Raw genomic sequence first — 20,502 nt, forward strand, 5'->3', positions numbered from 1 at the left:
ATCCTCACAAGTAACTTTGTTTGTAAAGGGCCTAGAATGTATGTAGGGACTTCACAATATTAGCTTTCTTCCAATTTTTCATTCTTAAAAAGTAAGCCTTTGGGGCCAGCCAGTGGCATAGCGGTTAAGTTCACACATTCTGCTTCGGTGGCCCGGGCTTTGCTGCTTTAGATCCTGGGTGCGGACCTACACACCGCCTGTCCAGCCATGCTGTGGCAGGTGTCCCACATATAAAGTAGAAGAAGACGGGCATGGATGTTAGCTCAGGGCCAGTGTTCCTCAGCAAAAAAGAGGACGATTGGAGGCAGACGTTAGCTCAAGGATAATCTTCCAAAAAAAAAGAAAAGTAGGCTATTATAGCCTGAAAGTAGGCTATTACACCCATAACAAACCTACCTTTGTAAATTTAACATTATGTGTCAAGCAAGACAATATAAATCTGCAATTACAAAAACAATAAGCGAAGTAACCGTGTTCTTGAGCTGGGAGGATGACCGTAAATGATTACGGAAGGAACTACTTGGATAGGCCCTGGACATGCTAACTGGGGGCTTCGAAACAGGAATGTCGTAGAAGGCAGCAGATTGTAAAGTTGTCCAAGAGACCTAGGGCCCAATCCAAAAGTACAACCCACCCCACAGCCACTGTCTTTCCCCAGACGAAGGCTAAAAAAGCACCTAGTACCAAGCTCTACGTCAGACAAATCTCTCCCTGGGCCCTGCTGAGGACAGGCCAGAAGAGCATAGGTGACTTAGAAAACTCCATTTATTGACCTCTAAATCTAATAAAACTAAGAGCTCTGCACAAGTGTTTTAAGAAGACTTTGACCTTACTCCCACTGCTCACTGAAGTCAGCTCGCTTTTGTTTCTACAGCCTCTGTATCTGTTTTCTGAGACACTAAGAGAATTTCTCGTGCTCGTTTCCGTCGCAGCCTCTCAGCATTTGTGATCACCATGGGATGCAGAGGGAAAAAGCCAGAAAGACCTAAAAGCAACAGGATTTTCATTCATTACAATACGGTACAAGCCAATGTTTCCCTGGGAACTCAGCCTCACAGAGCTGAGGTCTAACAGAGACCTGACCTACAGCATGCATTTAAACACGCTCCTCACTTGACAACCTGTCTTACCTCTCCCCAGCCACCTCCCGTCCATTTTCTATACTATAAGGAGACAAGGGATGTTGTCTACTTCCTAACGCTATTATCCTTACTTGAAAAAAAGACAAACTGACAGATGGCCATTCAAGACACACTATTTCCATTTTTACCATAAAACACAAGTCACCCAGAAAGTCTCATAAAGGAGTCCACAAAAGGGGTCTCCAAATTCAAAATGGCAATTAGATCACAACTTCAGCTCTCATTCCAGACCTGAGCAGCCTGGAGGTGATAAAAATCATTCTTGATTTTCACCATCCTGGAACTGACTTCAATTTAAAATCCCCTCACTGACGTAAGGCTAGAGTTGAGTTACCCAGAAGCTTTTCCACAGGCTCAGAGAGGTGGGCCCCACAGCCGATCCAATGCCGGATTCGTTCCAGGTTGAGAGCAACGAGTTTCTCTCCATGACTGTTGGGCAGTGGATCATAGGAGCCCAGCTGCTCCACAAAACGGCCATCCCTGGGACTCTTGTTGTGAGCAGCCACGATGCGGTAGAAAGGCCGGTTGGTACAGCCACCCAGGGCAAGGCGAATGGTTAGGTGGCCTCCACGGTAGGCCTTGCAGAGGAGAGTGCCTACAGAGAAATAAGTAGTTCAGACACGAGAACCGAGGGCAAAAAATGGACAAAATGAGGTAAACGAAACAATCCCTTTCCTCCACTGAAATGTCCTCACTTCCAACCAATTCTTTTTTTTTTAAGATTGGCCCTGAACTAACATCTGTTGCCATCTTTCTTTGTTTTTCCTTCTCCTCCCCAAAGCCCCCAAGTACACAGTTGTATATTATAGTTGTGGGTCCTTCCAGTTGTGGCATGTGGGACGCCGCCTCAGCATGGCCTGATGAGCGGTGCCATGTCCGCGCCCAGGATCCGAACCGGGGAAACCCTGGGCCGCCGCAGCGGAGCGCGCGAACTTAACCACTCGGCCACAGGGCCCGCCCCGCTTCCACCCAGTTCTGGTCAGTCTGGCTTAGATACTGTTTTATGACATTCCTCTGATCCACTCCAGCCGGAAATGACTTCCTCCTCATCCCCCAATCCTCTCAGCACAGGCCTGCCACTTACATGTCTTTGCTCCGTAACCATGTCGGAGCCTCAGCTGCGTATCTATAAAACGAATGCCACTGATCTCAGGGTCTGAGCGAGGACTAAGTGAGAAAACATTGAGAGGAGGATCGTATGTAGGGCAGCGTGCGGTTTCCCCTTCGCGTTGCCTCCAGCTCACCTGAGGAGAGCGCGGCCCACTAGTCCCGCACGCCCCCAGCCCCCGCGACCGCCCGGAAGGTCTCTCTCGGGACCCCGATCACTCACTGAGCCGGACCATGGCGCAGCCGGCGTGCGCCGGGCCCTGTGCGCCAGCTGCGGCGTCTACGGGCTCCCGCCGCCCGCACCAAACAGCTCCTCGGCCTGCAGCGGACTGTCAGCACTGCCGGGCGGCGCACCTCACCCCACTGCGACCCGCGTCCAAACGCCGCCGCGCAGCCAGCAGCCGGCCCGCTCGCCCCGCCTCTTCCGCTCCCCGCCCCTCCGCTTCCGCGAACGCCGCGCGGCGAGCGCCAACGTACCTTAAGCTGCTGCGGAAAGGCGCGCTCGGTTTGCGGGCCCGGCCCTGGGGGCGCTCTGGGCCCTCTCTGGAGTGGGCGTGCCTGGGGGAGCGTGGAGTCCGTATTGGGAGAACCCGGGGACGGCTAGGAAAAGTGCTGAAGTGCGCCGCAAATCCACCCTTCCCCTAGAGGTTTTCTGAGAACCTGTTAGGGCCAAGGCACAGTGCTGAACGCGAGATGAAAAGGCGCTGTCCCTGCCCCGGGAAGCTCACAGTCTGGTGGGGAGACGATGAGGTTACACCAGATTAACTAGGAGTGGTCAGTACACAGTCCTGGGAAAGCAGAGATGGTAGCCCTGATACTTCCTTGGTGCCTCAGGAAGACTTCATAAAGGAGGTAGCATTAGGGTCCAGACTAGAGAAGGACTGTAAATGAATGTAGAGTTTATTTTCCCCTTCTGTTTACTAATATGTGTAGGAGAAGAAGACATTTCCTCTACCCTCTCTGGGTCCTTCTGGCCGGACAACTAATTAAATTCACATGAACAGAATAACAGGAGAAAAATTGAACAAAGCTTTATAACACGAATACATAGGACAGGCTCAGGCGAACTGAGCAACTCTCCAAGATGGCGGAAGCTCTCACCTTAAATACCAGCCACAGCTAAACACAGAGGAGGATGTTGGGGGTGGGGGGAGTCAGTTATGGGAGATCACCAGAAAAGCACAGTAAACGCGTAAGATTATTATGCAGATTTAAGTCCTTGCCTTCTGCATTGATAAGAGTTTCTAGAGGTAAGGTCATCCCCCCTTCTTCCTGGTAAAGAGAGGGAGACACATTTACAGATGGAAATTTCCTTTACAAATGTAAATGTCTCTTAACAAAGGGTAACTTCTACTTCTCAGAGTTTCTCTCATATCTGCAGTTCTTTTAAAAAGTAACCAGCCCCAAATAATCTTCATGCCAAAAGGACATATCTTGGGGTGGCCAATTCCAGTCCCCCATATATGCCTTTTGCCTTCCCTCCTATTCTCTCCACCTCCTCCTTTAAAAAATAAAGGAAGGGGAGCCTTTATTCCTGATTCTGATGTGCAGTGATCCAGGAGGACAAGGGGTGAAGCATGATTTTTTTTTGCCATCTCTAGCCCTGGAATAATGGCCTCAGTTGTGAGGAATTTTGCATCTATTACAGCATAATGGACTCTAAATGGAGCCCTTGTGGTTTAGATCCATGAACATACCCATGGATAGAGGGAGTCAGTACTTCAACCTTCAGCAAAGACCTCTCTGTTCAGCTTCTCTGTTGGATCCAAAGGGCCTGGACACAACTAATACCCTCTTTGCTCTAATATACTGACCCAGCATAGCAGTCTTCCTTTAGGCCCATCTTAAAAAATGATGCCTTAATTCCCAAGTTCCAGTAAGTAACCTGGCCAAGGACCTTAGCAGTTGACCCCCTCCAGGAGTGATCCTGATAAGCTTTCATCAGAAACCGTAATAATGAACCCACTATAACTTAATTATATATATAAGTGATTATATTCTTATGCGTACCTCAGTATACCTCATTAACTCCAGAACCATACTGATGAATTTTGAATTTCTTATTTCCATTTTTTATTATAATCCAGTTATCCAGTAACATAGCCATCCAGTAAGATAGCCAATGGAAATAAACGAATGGGTTTCTGTTTATGGTGAAGATTCTTTTGTTCTCCATCCCTAGGTTTCATATGGTGAAACTTCCAGGGTTTAATTTCTCTGGGAAGGAAAGGAGCTCAGAGTTCTATACAGAAAATTCTTCAGCTAGAAGGATGTCAGAAAGATGGGTTTCCAAAGCCAACCGTCTCCTGTACCATGTGGATCTCTGCAAGCAGAGCCTCATCTTTCAATTTCAGCTGCATAAGAGGAAGGAAGGGAAGAACACGTCATACATGATATACCTATGTGTAGACCCCTCATTTGCAAGGCCACAGCTTAACAACATAATTCTTTGGGATGGGATTCATTCTTCCTATATCCCCTATTTCATGGTAACTCCATTAAAAGACCTCAGAATATTGTACTGGTTACATAGATGTGTTCACCTTGTGAAAATCCATCAAATGATATGAGCACTCATAATTTGTACACTTTTTTGTAAAATAACTTTAATAAAGTTTATTTTTAAGAGTTCACATTATCACCCAACATATCTTGACCAATGTATAAATTCCCATTTGGCAAGAGACAGAGAGGAATCAAAGACAATAGATCAGAACTTAATTTTAGAATCTAGATGTGTAGTAGAGACATTGAGTTTCCTACTGAATGCCCACGCTCTCCTTTCTTTCTTTCTTTTTTTGAGGAAGATTAGCCCTGAGCTAACATCTGCTGCCAATCCTCCTCTTTTTGCTGAGGAAGATTGGCCCTGAGCTAACATCAGTATCCATTTTCTTCTACTTTATATGCGGGATGCCTGCCACAGCATGGCTTGATAAGCGGTGCATAGGTCTGCACTTGGGATCTGAACCAGTGAACCCTGGGCTGCTGAAGCAGAGCACACGAACTTAACTGCTACGCCACTGGGCTGCCCCTCCCCCACCCCCAGACTCTCTCCTTACTTAATAACAAATCTTTTCTTTTGGAGCAGCAATGTAGCTAGCTAAAAAGCCACATTTCCTGCTTCCCTTGCAGCTAGGAGTAGTCTTATGACCAAAGTGGCAAATGAAATGTAAGCTAAAGTCATTGCTCTTTATTTTTTTTATTTTTTGAGGAAGATTAGCCCTGAGTTAACATCTGTGCCCATCTTCCTCTACTTTATATGTGGGGTGCCTACCACAGCATGGCTTGCCAAGTGGTGACATGTCCACACCCAGGATCTGAACTGGTGAACCCGGGCTGCCAAAGCAGAACGTGCACACTTAACTGCTGCACCACTGGGCTGGCCCCAAGTCACTGCTCTTTATTGGGAGGTGAAATAGCTAGCTTGGCCTCTTTATTCTTTCCCCCTTTTTGTTCTTTATTGTACCTGAAACATGGATATGGTGGCTGGAGCTACAATCACTGTCTTGCAACTATGAGGGATGGAAACTGCATGCTACGATGGTGGAGCAGAAAGACAAAGTGTTTGGGTCCCTGATGACATTCTGGCACCAACCCTGGACTTTCATTAAATGAGAAAAATAAAATTTCTAATTTGTTTACACTACCATCTTTCAAGTCAAATTATTTGCACTTCATAAATGACAGAATAGACCAGGGTTTGGCAAGCTGCTGTTCATGAGCCAAATCCAGCCTGCTGCCTGTTTTTGTAAGTAAAATTTTATTTGAAAGACAACCATGTTCATTTGTTTATTTATTGTCTATAGCTGCTTTTGTACTGTAAAGCTAGAGTGTAATAGTTGCAAGAGAGACTGTTTAGCCCACGAAGCCTAAACTGTTTCCTATTTTGCCCTTTACAGAAAATATTTGCTGACCCCTGGACTAAACCAACACCTTCATTTTACACATGAGGAAAATGAGGCCCAGAGGTTAGCACAGTAAGTTAATGGCAAAACGAAGACCATAATTCAGGTCTACTGACTCCCAGGCCATCTGTCTTTCCATTAAACCATATTCTCTAAAGAGGCAGAACATAGATCCCCCATGGTGGCATGTGGGTTATTATTGCAAACCCAGCAGTCCCATGATAATGGCAAAGATGGTAAGAAAAGACTCTAGAAAAATATTCACATCATGAAATGCTGTAAAGTCCTGAATTAAGCCAGCACCTTCCTCCCAGTTTCCTAGCCTCAGTAGAGTATAGACAAATAAACATAGAGTACAGTGAAGGCATCTGCATCATACCTTCATCGTGTACTTGTAGGCCTGCTCAGCTTCCAGTTGCCGACCAGCCTGAGAAAAAGAGCAGCAGCTGGTGATGATGATATATCATAAACATTATAGTAGGAAAGTACATTGCCACAACATTTCTACCAAAAGCAGAGGATTCCACACCTCTGAATTCAAAGGGGAAGCAGGAAAATGAAAGGTAGTAGGGAAAGTCAGATTCTTAGATATATATATATATGTAAAAAATCCCTTCTTCATTTCAAAAAGTTTAAAGACAATTTGACCTCTCATTTTTTTTTTCCCCTGAAAGCACCGTTTGTTCCTCTCAGGCAGGACAGAAGCCATTCTGTTAATAATTGCTAACATTTATATAGTGCTTACTTTGTAATTTACATTGTTTTAAGTACATACTTTCATTTTTAATCCTCAAAACAACCCTAAAGGATGACTACTATTATTTCTCATTCCCAGTTTACAGATAGAGAAACTTAGGCACAGAGAGGATAAATAACTTGCCAGAGTTATGAAGCTAATAAGCGGAGGAGCCAGGTTTTAAAACAATGCAATCTAGCCCCAGAGTCCAAGTTTTTACCTACTACACTTTATCCTGTCTCTATGCATTAGAAAAAGCAGATACTGGAATTCCATGTACATCTGGATAAGAGACAAGAATGCTAACTACTCTTCCCAGTTATTCTTGTGTGAAGCACTGATCTAGCAGTTCAATGAGAATAATATAAATTCACTATTATACTTCACAAGTTTCTGCATAACAAATTAGAGTATGAAAAGTCACTGGGGAAAGCTAGAATACATAAATATGAGAACCACAGAATGTTCAGGCTAGAACGGAGCTTAGAGAATATCTAGTTTAATTTCCTGATAAGTGCTAGTCCATGGTAAATTTTTACTGGTTCACAAAATTTCCATTATGCAAAAGACTTTCCTATGATATCTACACTTTGAAGTTTTCCCACCTGAAGTTCACTGAATTCCAGGGGCATTTTCCAGCACATCTTCCTTCCTATCACTATTGCCTTGTTTCACTTCTGCCACAGGGAGGCAGAGGGCCAAATGATGTGAGGATCCAGAACAGCCAAAACAATTTTGAAAAAGAATGACTTTTTTTTCTTTTTTGCTATCGTGGAAAATGCTGCAGTAAACATCCTTGTACATGTCTTCTGGTAATTTTCTTAAGAATGTATCTAGATATAAAATTGCTAAGTTGTAGATATGAATATGACTAGATAATGCTAATATTGTACTTCAAAGGAGTTATGCCAATTTACATTCACTAGCAATTATGAGACTCTTTGTCAATGTTGGTATTATCAGACTAGTTTTTGCCAAGACGGATGGGAATTTCCTTCACATCATTATTTTAAATTGTATTTTCATGATTACTACATATATTTGTTGACTTTTACAATTTCCACTTTGGCAGCTTGTATATTTCTATCCTATAACCTTTTTTCTTACCGTAGGAGCTATTTATATAATCTGGATATTAATTCTTTATTAGTTATAAATGCTGCAAATATTTATAATAAAGTCCAGAAGTTTTATTTTAGTGTCTTTTGTTATAAATGAGTTTCCAGTTTTAAAGTTGTTAATTTATTGATATTTTAGTTTTGGCTTGTGCTTTTACAGTCACAAGAAACCTTGCACACCCTGAGGACATAGAGGTATTCTCTATATTTTCTTCTAAACAGTCTAAAGTTTTAAGATTTAGGTCTTTAAATCAGCTAGAATTTTGTGTGTGTTTGTGGTGTGAGGTAAGGAACTAATTTTTTTTTATATATGGATAGCCAGTGACTCCACCTCTATTTACTGAGTAGTCCATTTGTTCCTTATTTTGGGAGGTTATATAGTCTTTTAAAAATAGCTTTATTGGGGGCCAGCCCAGTGGCATAGTGGTTAAGTTCACCTGCTCCACTTTGGCGGTCTGGGGTTCACAGGTTTGGATCCCAGGCATCTACTTACACATTGCTCATCAAGCCATGCTGTGGTGGCATCCCACATACAAAATGGGGGAAAACTGGCACAGATGTTAGCTCAGTGACAGCCTTCCTCAAGCAAAAAGAGGAAGATTGGCAACAGATGTTAGTTCAGGGCCAATCTTCCACACCAAAAAAAAGCTTTATTGAAGTATAATTTATATACCATAAAATTCACTAATGTTAAGCTTCAATTGTGCAACTATCATCACAATCCACTTTTAGAAGATTTCTATTACTCCTGAAAAGTTCCTTCATGGCTGTTTGCAGTCAATCCCCCTTCCTACCCTTGGCTCTAGGGAACCATTGATCTATTTTTGTCTCTATAGTTTTCCTAATTTCATACAAATGGCAGCAGATAATATATAATCTTTTGTGCCTTGCTTCTTTCACTTAGTGTAGTGTTTTTGAGGTTCATCTATATTTTTGCATGAATCATAATTTCATGTTTATTGCTGAGTAGTAGTACTCCATTGTGTAAATATACCACATTTTGTTTATCCATTCACTGATGGACATTTAATTGTTTCTGGTCTTTGGCTTTATTAAATGCTGCAATGAAATAGAGAAATTTTTGTGTAGGTATATGTTTTCACTATGATACCAAGAAGTGGAATTGCTGGGTATATGGGAAGTGTATGTTTAACATTTTAAGAATCTGCCAAACTATTTTCCAAAGTGGTTGTACTAATTTCCAATCCTACCAGCAATGTACGAAGGTTCTACTTTCTCGGCATCCCTGTCAATACTCGGTATTGTCAATTCTTTTGATTTAAGCCATTCTAGTGGGTATGTAGTGTGGTGTTAATTTGCATTATCTTAATAAAGTATCTTTTAAATTTTTTGACATTTCAGATTAAAGTTACAATAATAGTTCTCACCTCTCTGTATAAACACACACAGACACACCCATACATCAGTATATATGTTAACTTTTCCTGAACAATTTGAGAGTAAATTGCAGACGTGATGCAATTTTAGACTTTACTATGTTTTTTAAAATCACAGCCATTCTCTTTTTTTTCTCTTTTTCTCCCCAAAGCCGCAGTACATGGTTGTATATCCTAGTTGTAAGTCATTGTAGTTCTTCTATGTGGGATGCTGCCACAGCATAGCTTGATGAGTGGTGTGTAGGTCTGCACCCAGAATTTGAACTGGTGAACCCTGGGCCGCTGAAGCAGAGTGTACGAACTTAACGACCCGGCCACTGGGCCAACCCCCATGGCCATTCTCTTACAAAACCAAGTACAATGATCAAAATCAGGAGATCAGTGTAAATACAATACTAATTATTCTACTTATCTAATCTATAGAACTCATTCAGAATTTTCCAAATGTCCCAATAATGTCTTTTATAGCAAAAGAAAATTCAGGATCATGCCTTGCAGTCAATGTTCATGTCTTCAGTTTCTTTTACTCTGGAACAGTTCTTGAGTCTTTTTGTTTCATGACATTGGCATTTCTGAAGAGTACTGGACAGTTATTTTGTAAAATATCCCTCAATTTGTGTTTGTCTGATGTTTCTTCATGATTATATCAGGTTATGAATTTTTGGCAGGAACACCACAAAAATGATGTGTTCTCCTAAGTGTGTCCTATCAGGAGGTACATGTTGTTTATCCCAATACTGGTGATGGTAATACTGATCATTTGTTTAGATTGTTATCTGCCAGGTTTTTCTACTATAACATTACTATGTTCCCCTTTGTAATTAATAAATATCTTGTGGGGAAATACTTTGAGACTGTGTAAATATCTTCTTTCTCCTTAAACATTCATCCATAGTTTCAGCATACATTGATGACTGTTCCCTGAATTATTATTATGGTGGTTTCCATATTGTGATTTTCTAATTCCATAATTCCTTATACTTTGAATAGTTGGCCTTCTACTGTAAGCTTTCCTTTTCTACTATTTATTTGTTTGTTTAATTATATCACTGTGGGCCCATAGATTCTCATTCGTAATCCTTTATTATAATTAATTTGATGGTCAAATTGTCCCAGATAGGGCCAGTGGGAGCCCCCCATTTAAGCTAGCTCCTTTGTCTTTTCTTTCTTCCCTGTGTGTTTTTCATATGTCTCAATCTTTCTTTGAGCACTTTTTACTTTGACTCAACAAGATATTCCAGACTTATCTTGCACTTTACCTCTCCCAGTCCTAGAATCAGCCATATTCCAAGAAGCCTCTGATTGCTTTGTTTTTTTAAACTGGACAAACGCCCTAGTTTCTTCTAATGGATTGAGAAACCAAGACCTGAGCACTAGATGTACTCATGGCCCCCAACTATATATAATATATAGACATATATAAAATCTATCTATCAAATCATGAGACCATACCACTATCTCCAATTCTAATCCACCACTACAAGGTCATTCTATCTCCCCTGTTTCCATATTTATTACTCACTTCTCTGACCATGAGAAACTTGGCTCCCATGATCCACAATATAATTACTTATTTGGTAAATCATAGAATACTTAATAATTTCAGAACTGCTAACTCATGACTCTGCAAAAAACCCTACTAACTAAAGTCTAATATTTGTATAGAGTCTTTTTTTCTCTTTAGTCTGAGGGTATATATTTCAAATAACTTTTTAAAAGTATCTTGAGTTATTTTCCCACCTTCAGTGTTATTATGTTATTCATTGGAAATAGTTTTGGTTTTTTGTTTATGATATGAATTATATGATCTCCCTATTTCTTGTTGATTTTATTTCTTTTTTAAAAAACATAAGAAACATTAACAAGGTTCCAAAAGTCAGATCTGTACAGAAAGGTATAATCAGAGAGTGTCACCTCCTCATTCCCTCCCTCCCTTCTATCCTGTGCCTGCCATGTCGTATGAGACCCACTCTCATTAATCTCTGGTTTTTCCTTTATCTGCTTTTTTTGCACAAATGAGCAAATCCGTGTATAATTTCCTCTTTGTCTTTCTTTCTTATACAAAAGGTGGTATACTATAGAAAATCTTGCACTTTATTTTTTTCACTGAACAATATATCCTGGAAATCACTTCACACCAGTTCATAGAGATCTTCCTCATTATTTTTTTTAGCTGCATAGTACTCCATTATGTGCATACACCATAATTTATTCAAACATTCTCCTATGTGTGTTGTTTCCAATATTTTGCAATTGCATTAATACTGTAATCAATAACCTTGTGCGTATGCGTTTTTTAATTTTTGCAGGAATATTTTTCAAGGCAAATTTCTAGAAAACTCCAACTATTTTCAAATACCATCTAATCAAAACCTAAGTCTCCTCATATATGTGGATCAATTTCGGTCTATTAATTATGTTCCACTTATTTATTCCTACACTAATACCACTCAGTTTTAATGATTAGAGCTTCATAATAAGGCTTGATATTTGGTAGGAAAGCCCCCACTCCTTATTTCTCTGTTCATATTGTCATAGCTGTTTTTTGGCTTTTATTGACCAAGTGAATTTTAGGGTTATCTTATCAAATTCCTCAAAAAACTATCATTATTTTTATTGAGATTGCATTTAAATTAGATATTTGGGGAAATTTTTCATCTTTGTGTTACAGAAACTTCCTGTCCATGAACATGCTATCCCTAATTAGATCTTTGTGTGTGTGTGGGGGGAAGGTTCACACTGAGCTAATATCTGTTGCCAATCTACCTCTTTTTTTTGCTTGAAGATTAGCCCTGAGCTAACATCTGTGCCAGTCTTCCTCCATTTTGTATGTAGTTGCTGCAACAGCATGGCTTGACAAGTGGTACAGGTCTGCACCTAGAATCTGAACCCATGAACCCAGGCCACTGAAGCAGAGTGTGCTGGACTTAACCACTATGCCCCTAGATATTTTCTTATGCCCGTCAATAAAGTTTTAAAGTTTTATCCATACAGGTCTTGAATGGGAACCCTAACATTTATTTTTTTGAAATGAAAACTATTTTAATGAAAAAGCAACTCAGAAATGAGGTCATTAAATATAACTAAATACATTTTAAATATAAATACCATGTATTTCCTGATTAGTATCAGGTAAATATCTAAACTACCTATCCCAAATTCTGTCTGGTCTCAGAGGAAAATGTCAGCAACAATTAGAAAGAAGATGCTTTATAGGATCAGGTCCATTTTTAAAACAATAGGATCTTTTGGGAAAATCACTTTAGTCTACCAGATTTCTGTTAGTCCTTTTGTTGATAATCCATTTATGTTTGCACCATTATAGTCTACTTTGCCTTTATTTTTATCACTGGATTCTTATATAGCTTTTCTAGGCCAAATATGACTAACAAAAGGGGAGATCAGAGGGTATATGTATGGCTCCAGGAATTTTTTGTAGATCTAGAGCATAACTGGAATGACTATACAAGGAATGCATACCATTGTCCAAGGCTTGAGCTCCTAAGCATGAGAGCATAAGCAGGCAGAGAGGTGCTGAGGAGGGCAGAAGGCAGAAGGAGAACTGCTCACCACCCCCCAGTCTAATCTGCCATCCCACTGTACTGTAGTTACTGCCCATGCATAGCTCCCCATTCAGCATTCCCAATGTCAACCCTAAGCCAGGCTCTGATCCCCACATCCTCCTTCATCTTGAGGCAGGGCACGCACCAGCCTGGGCTTGGTTAGCAGAGCCTGGGCTGGGGCCTGTGGAGCAGCTCTAAAGTGCTGACGGAGCCCACCCCACCCAGAACCCCAGACTGGCAGTCAGCCCTGGCCCACCCCACTCCTGCTCACCCACGACCACCAAGCCCAAATGGCTCATTCCCATTTTTAGAATCTCCTTTCCAGACAAACATATTGGACTATATGATTTTTAAGCACATTCCAAGTTGAGGCTTCCCAGACACGGCCTGTCCTTCATCATCAGTATCATAACTAAATCTGAAGCTCAACAAATCTCAACTATCATGTCATCCCACTATCTATTAATGGCCATCCCACTATCTCTTGCTCTATTTGGTCCCTCACATCTTTGCCCTAAAAGGGCACTGTGTGAGAATAATAAACACTCACTTTCAGGCAGACCAGAGCCAGATATGCCCATACTTCAGCATTGTAATTGTTCAATGCATTGGCTTCAGAGAGAGCATCCTCAGCCTCTGTTAGCTCCTCCAGCTTGACAAAAAAAAAAAAAAAAAAGACATATGAGTTGTTAAGTCAAAGTGGTTTTTACTTAAGCCAGCTTGAGTCAGCTTAGCTGAAAACACTACATCCAAATAACATTGGTGTACGTGACCTATACCAACAGTTTTCAACTTATTTTATTTTTAGCAATGGATATCTTTCTTCAAGCAAAATATTATGTGGTGGCTCAGCATATAAAATAGTAAAAGTAGAACTGCTCTGATTAAAAAGCCAGATAGGAGTCTGGAGCCCTGCTTGCTAGGCTTTCATCTTATACCCCTGTGTTCCTCCTTATCTTTATAGCAGGCACATCTGGGCATCCATGAACCACAGAGCTTCAGGTGCCAGGGCTGGAAAGTCAGAAGTCCTCACTATCATGTGTGCATCATTCAGTGATTTCCCCATGCACCGTGGGTTGCCAAATACATTTGTAGTTTTTTCCTTTATGTTATGCATCCCTTTCTTAAGGTTAAAGTCCTATTAGCCTGTCAAAATATTGTTGTTCAGAAAGCTTCCTTTACCCTAAAATTAGTCATTAAGCACAATCTTGAGGAAGCAATACAATATTCAGAGACTCTAGGGTGCTTCCTGAGCTCTGGGAACATGAATATCATTACTGCTTCCTAAAACTGTGAGTTTGCTTTGTAAAATCTTCCAAAAGGCTACCTAAAGAAAGAACAAGGTCTTCCTCTCCCCAGTAAAGTAGCTCTTCATTTTTTCTGTTTTAGGAAAGAAAATAATGGGTTTCTAGGCCCAAGACAATATGAAGAATGGCCTTTCAGCAATGCCCATACCTTGGCCCACACTTTAAACATCCCTGAGATATTGATTCATTATTCAATCAACCAATATTGCTAAGGATTTACTCTGTGTCAGGCAGTATGCTAGATACTGGGAATAAAAAAATAAAATACAATCTCTGCCCTCAGAGTTCACTGACAGATATGTTAAAAAATAAAACAAAATGAAAACTCAAACATATAAATTGTTCCAATACAGAATAAACATTTCTATATAAATGTTCTATATAAATTCTAAATAAATAAAAATTTCTGTAATAAATGCATATATATGATCTAGCAAAGGGACAAAGGAAAATAGGAATAATTCTACCCTGAGATTAAAGGATGGCTTCTGAGAAGAAACACTGCTAAAATGAATCTTGAAGGATAAATAGGAGTTAGCTATACAAAGTGAAGAAAGGCATTCTAGGTAAAGGAATATCATACACAAAGGCATGGAGACATAAGAGCCTGGCGTGCTCAGAAAACTCTTAAGTATGCCTGTGTGGCTGGAGAAAAGAGAGAGAGAAGGGAAAATAAAGGAACTGCTAAGACTAGAGTTAGGCAGAGACCAGATCGTATATACTCATTCAAAGGAATCTGAATTTTATTCTGAAACAGGTAGCCATTGAAGGGTTTAAGTAGGGGAGTAACATTATGTTGCATATTTTAAATACCACTTTGATAACAATGAGGGAAATGAATTGAGGGAGGACAGGCGGGGATGAGGCTTGAATTAGAGCAGTAAAAGAGGGATGGAGAAAAGACAATAGACTCAAGAGACATTTAGGAGACAAAATCAATAATATATTTGATGCCTCATTAAAAGTAATAGTAGTAGTAGACTAGGATAGCTTTTAAGTTTCTGGCTTGGCTGATTGGGTTGATTATAGTCCCCTTCACCAAGATAGAGAATATAGGAGAAGGTATTGAAACTGGCTCAACACAAGGTTGACATAAGGGAAGCCATATTGTAGAAAAGAGACCACGTTGTAACTTTGAGTGACCTCTGACTAACCCAGCTGGATTTGCACCCTCCAGGAGATCCATGTGTTCTGTAGATTTCATGACCCCTGCTAGTGCATACACCTCCCAGCTGCAACAAGACGATAACTTTATTCTTTTGAGTTCCTTAGGAACGTGACGACCCCACAAACAGAGAGTCTATGCTGACAGCCATCATCAATGAAAACTGAAAGATCTGGTGTGGCCACTCCCAGTCTGTAACACCAGAGGGTCAACATTCCTAATCTCCTTCCCTATAACCCACTGGCCTATATAACTGCTTCAAGATTCTGTGCCCCCTTAGGATGGTTCTTTTGGATATTAGTCAGCCATCTTCCCTCTTGCTAGCAAGCTGTAATAAAATGCTTTTTCTGCCACCATCTTGCCTCTTGACAATTGGCTTTTGTCTCGCGGTGAGGAGATCGTGCCCTTTGTGTGGTAACAGTACAGGCTTAAGGAATGTGAGAATCCTTCAGAGATAAGTTAGGTTATATCTTGGATATGTTTACACTTTGAGGTGTCTAGATAACTGTCAAATGGAGTTGTCCATTACATTGTTCAATATAAGCATCAGAACTTGAAAAGTGTTGTGAACTGAAGCTTTAATATTCATGAGCACAAATGGTAGTTAAGAACACTGGGGTAGATGATATTTCTTAGGGACAATAAATAAGATAACAGGAGAAGAGGGCTAACTATAGATCCCAGGGAGACTCAACAGATTTATGGCGGGTAAAAGACGATGAACAAGCAAAAAAGGCTGAGAATGAGCTACCAGAGAAGAAAGCACAGAAGTGGAAGGATGTGAAAGCAGTATTGTGGAAGTCAAGGGAAGAGAAGGCTTCAGGAAGGAAGTGGTTAACAGGGTTAAGTGCCACAGAGACTTCATCTAAGTGTCTACCGCATTTAGCAACTAGGATGTTATAGGGGACTTCTACCAGAGAAGTTTCAGCAAAGCAGTAAGAAGTACACACCTAATTGTAATGGAGTGAGGGTAAATGGGACCTGGGAAATGAATAGATAGTTCATAAGTAGAGAAAAACACGTATCACATGATTTCAACCTCATTAGTGATAAAAATGCAAATACCTATCAAATCAGCAAATGGTAATGCCCATTGTTGATGAGGTAACAGTAAAATGGATTCTCCTACCTTCTGGCAGAGTATAAATAAGTATATAGCCTTTCTAGAAGGCAGGTTGACACTGTAATTTAAAGACTTTAAAAAATTTTGACATTTAAAAAGTTTTTAAGAATGTATCCTAAGGAAATAATCAAAATTAAGCACAGAGATTTATGTCCAAGAATATTTATCTCAGCTTTATTTATAATAGTATGATTGTAGAAACTAATAACATGTCCAATAATAAGTAATTGGTCAAATAAATTATGGCATATCCACACATAGGCATAGTACAACTCAAACATTGATTGGAGGGGAGTAGCCAGAGATTACTTGGACATCTTAGAGGTAGGGCTTAACTCAAGTTTTTTTGTTTATGTCTTAATGAAAATCCTTATTTATTTATTTTTTGTGAGGGAGATTGGCTGTGAGCTAACATCTATAGCCAATCTTTCTCTTTTTGCTGGAGAAGAGTGGCCCTGAGCTAACATCTGTGCCAGTCTCCCTCTATTTTGTATGTGGAACACCGCCACAGCATGACTTGATGAGTGGTATGTAGGTCCACACCTGGGATTCGAACCCATGAACCCTGGGCTGCTGAAACAGAGCATGCAAACTTAACCACTATGCCACCAGGCTGACCCTCGATGAAAATATTTTTTACACTACTCAAATAGAGTATGACTTATGCTGAATAATTTGTATAGTTGGTTTCTTGTACTTTTGACAATGCTGTCAGGTTTCTAACAGCTACAAATATTTTACATCCTCTCTTGTAAGGCCGAGCAGGGAGGCACATGGCATACACATAAGTGACCCCATGTCCCAGTTGGCCTGGGACAGCTTCTGTGTCCCAGTGTAATTATTAATAGCTCCCTTTTCATTCTCAGAAATGTCTGGGTTTGTATGAAAAATTACATGGTCACCTTACTTAAACATCAAAACCAGGGAACACTATGCCGTCATCAAAACTCATGTTTTAGACTATTTGGTGATGTGAGAAGATACGAATGCCATATTGTTAAGAAGAAAAAAGATTACAAAGCAGTAAATATATTATTTACAACTTTATACATTAAAATTGCCTTCATATATATATGATAAAAGACTGGAGGAAAATACATTCAAATGTTAACAGTGGCTATCACTGAGTAGTGGGATTATGAATACATTTACGTTTTCTTCATATTGTGCATCTTCCAAATTTTCTATAATGAACATATATTACCTTTATGGCTAAAAAAACAGCAATGAGGAAGAGGAGACAAAGAATACAGACAACTCTTGGTTAAGGGTGAGAACCAGGAAGGCTGTTGTTATTGTTGTTGTTTAATTAGGGAAAAGTATGGGGAAACAGCTGATTGAGAAGGAAAAGTTAAAAATGTAAATCAAGGAGAAAGAAAAAAATGAAGACAATCAAGTATTAGGAAAAAAGGAGCGAGACAGAATCAAGAATACACATGAAGAAATTAGACAAGAACAGCAGGACGTATGCCTCTTTCAAAGATTGGAGGAAAGGAGGGAAGAGTGACTAGGGAGTTTTAGGGGAGGTGGAGCAAAAGGCCTACCAAAAGCTGTAGCAGCAGCGCCTCCTGAATACAGAAGGACCACAGAGCTTAAGAAATGCCAGTTAATTTCTTTAATTAAATTGAGTAGATTCTTCGGATCTCATACCACTTTTTTTCTTACAGATAACATCATAAAATTATGAGCTTCTGTACCAAATAACATGAAACTTCTTATTACATAGCTTCCTGATTCAGGCTTTTGTGGGATTTTGAAAGAATGTTTTATTTTTCTAGTTCATCTTGACCTTCAGTCTACTGAACAACTTTGAAGAGCAACTATTCACCAGAGAAGGCTGCCCCGATTGCCATCCCACCATCATCACAAATTCCCAGGGTGCCTGGAAGACCAAGGAATCAAGGTCAGCTGTGTGAAGGCCTAGTCTCAAGCCTTTATCCTCTTACCCGATAACAGGCAATTCCCAGTCCAAGCCAGGTAAGGCAGGAAGGTGATCTCTTACAGGCTTGCAGGTAGGTTTTCTTTGCCTTTTCATACTGTAGGAAGAAAGCACCACTAAGCTATTGTTCTTCTGGAAGCTTCAAACACTGCATTGTTAGGATAATAATGGGACTTCTGTAGTTGCACTCCAGACTAATCTGAGTTAAATGAGTCCTTAGATTATATGTTTTTTAAGACAATTTTTAGAGCAGTTTTAGGTTCACAACAAAATTGAAAGGAAAGTACAGAGATTTCCCATATACTCTGTGTCCCCACACGTGCATAGCCTCTCCCATTATCAATATCCCCCACCAGAGTGGTACCTTTGTTACAACTAATGAACCTACAGTGACACATCATCATCACCCAAAATCCATAGTTTATCTTGGGATTCATCTTTGGTATTGTACATTTTATGCTTTGGACAAACGTATAACGACATGTTCCATCATTAGAGTATTTTCACTGCCATAAAAATCTGGTGTGCTCCATCTATTGATCAGTGCACTTCCCCCAACCCCTTGAAACCACTGATCTCTTTACTGTGTCCATAGCTTTGCCTTTTCCAGAATATCATACTGTTAGAATCATGCAGTATGTAGCCTTCTCAGACTGTCTTCTTCCACTTAGTAATATACATTTAAGGTTACTTTATGTTTTTTCATGGCTTGATAGCTTATCTCTTATTAGTGCTGAGTAATATTCTATTGTCTGGATGTATCACAGTTTATTTATTCACCTACTGAAGGACATCTTGGTTGCTTCCAAGTTGGCCATTATGAATAAAGCTACTATAAACATCTGTGCGCAAGCTCTTGTGTGGACCTAAGTTTTCAACCCGTTTGGGTAAATACCAAGGAGCAAAATAACTGCATTGTATGGTAAGAATATTTTTAGTTTTGTAAGAAATCGCCAAACTGTTTACCAAAGTGGCTATACCATTTTTCATTCCCACCAGGAATGAATAAGTGTTCCTGTTGCTCTACATCCTTGCCAGCATTAGATGTTGCCAGTGTTCCAGATTTTGGCCAGATTTTGGTGTGTAGTTGTATCTCACTGTTATTTTAATTTGCATTTCCCAGATGACATATAATGTGGAATGTGTTTTTGCTTATTTGCTGTCTCTATATCTTCTTTGGTGACGTGTCTTTTAAGGTCTTTGTCCCATTTTTTAATCAGGTTGTTTGTTCTCTTATTGTTGAGTTTTAAGAGTTCTTTGTATATTTTGGATGACAGTCCTTTTTCAAATGTGTCTTTTGCAAATATTTTCTCCCAGTCTGCGGCTTGTCTTCTCATTCTCTTCACATTGTCTTTTGCAGAACATCAAATTTTTAATTTCAATGAAGTCCAACATCAATTTATTTTCATGAATCATGCCTTTGGTGTTGTATCTAAAAAGTCATCACCATATCCAATGTCATGTAGGTTATGTTAACTTCTAGGCATTTTATAGTTTTACATTTTACATTTAGGTCTATGATCCATTTTGAGTTAATTTTTGTGAAGGGTGTAAGGTCTGTGTCTAGATTCATTTATTTTGCTGCTGCTTCTCCCCAAAGCCCCACAGTACATAGTTGTATATTCTAGTTGTAGGTCCTTCTGCTTGTGCTCTGTGGGACTCCACCTCAGCACGGCTTGATGAGCGGTGCCATGTCTGCACTTAGGATCCCAAGCAGTGAAACCCCGGGCCACAGAAGTGGAGCATGCAAACTTAACCACTAGGCCACGGGGCTGGCCCCTAGATTCATTTTTGTTTGTGTGGATGTCTGCTTGTTCTACCATCATTTATTGAAAAGACTATCTTTGTTCCATTGTATTGCCTTTGCTCCTTTGTCAAAGACTAGTTGACTATATTTATGTGGGTCTATTTCCAGGTTCTCTATTCTGTTCTGCTGATCTATTTGTCTATTCTTTCAGCAATACCATACTGTCTTGACTAGTGTAGCTTTATAGTAAGTC

The 20,502-nt window shown here is 40.1% G+C and overlaps 2 protein-coding genes across 20 annotated transcripts in view; both read right to left on the reverse strand.

Annotated features, from left to right (window-relative positions):
* Window positions 1–747: 747 nt before the first annotated feature.
* MRPS16 (mitochondrial ribosomal protein S16) lies at window positions 748–2,613 on the reverse strand. Its single transcript, XM_001503852.5, has 3 exons — window positions 2,473–2,613; window positions 1,477–1,737; window positions 748–985 (listed from the first exon to the last, which is right to left on the reverse strand). The coding sequence occupies exons 1-3, from the start codon at window positions 2,483–2,485 to the stop codon at window positions 852–854; spliced, it is 408 nt and encodes a 135-aa protein (XP_001503902.1). The 5' UTR covers window positions 2,486–2,613; the 3' UTR covers window positions 748–851.
* A 1,681-nt stretch (window positions 2,614–4,294) lies between these two features.
* CFAP70 (cilia and flagella associated protein 70) overlaps window positions 4,295–20,502 on the reverse strand; it is a 134,853-nt gene continuing 118,645 nt past the window's right edge. For 16 of the 19 annotated variants that reach the window (XR_011423227.1, XM_070227315.1, XM_001503856.5 and 13 more), the window contains 4 exons: window positions 18,510–18,599; window positions 13,519–13,620; window positions 6,534–6,581; window positions 4,295–4,603 (listed from right to left, as the gene is read on the reverse strand). Coding sequence is in view for 18 of the 19 variants with exons in the window: in XM_070227315.1 (XP_070083416.1) it covers window positions 4,523–4,603; window positions 6,534–6,581; window positions 13,519–13,620; window positions 18,510–18,599 (321 nt within the window). In the remaining variant the exon portion in view is untranslated. The remainder of the gene's footprint in view (window positions 4,604–6,533; window positions 6,582–13,518; window positions 13,621–18,509; window positions 18,600–20,502) is intronic. The other 3 variants (XM_070227280.1, XM_023645035.2, XM_070227285.1) reach the window with 1 other exon arrangement.

This window comes from Equus caballus, chromosome 1, assembly GCF_041296265.1.
Source record: "Equus caballus isolate H_3958 breed thoroughbred chromosome 1, TB-T2T, whole genome shotgun sequence".
In the NCBI taxonomy this organism is placed as follows: domain Eukaryota; kingdom Metazoa; phylum Chordata; class Mammalia; order Perissodactyla; family Equidae; genus Equus; species Equus caballus.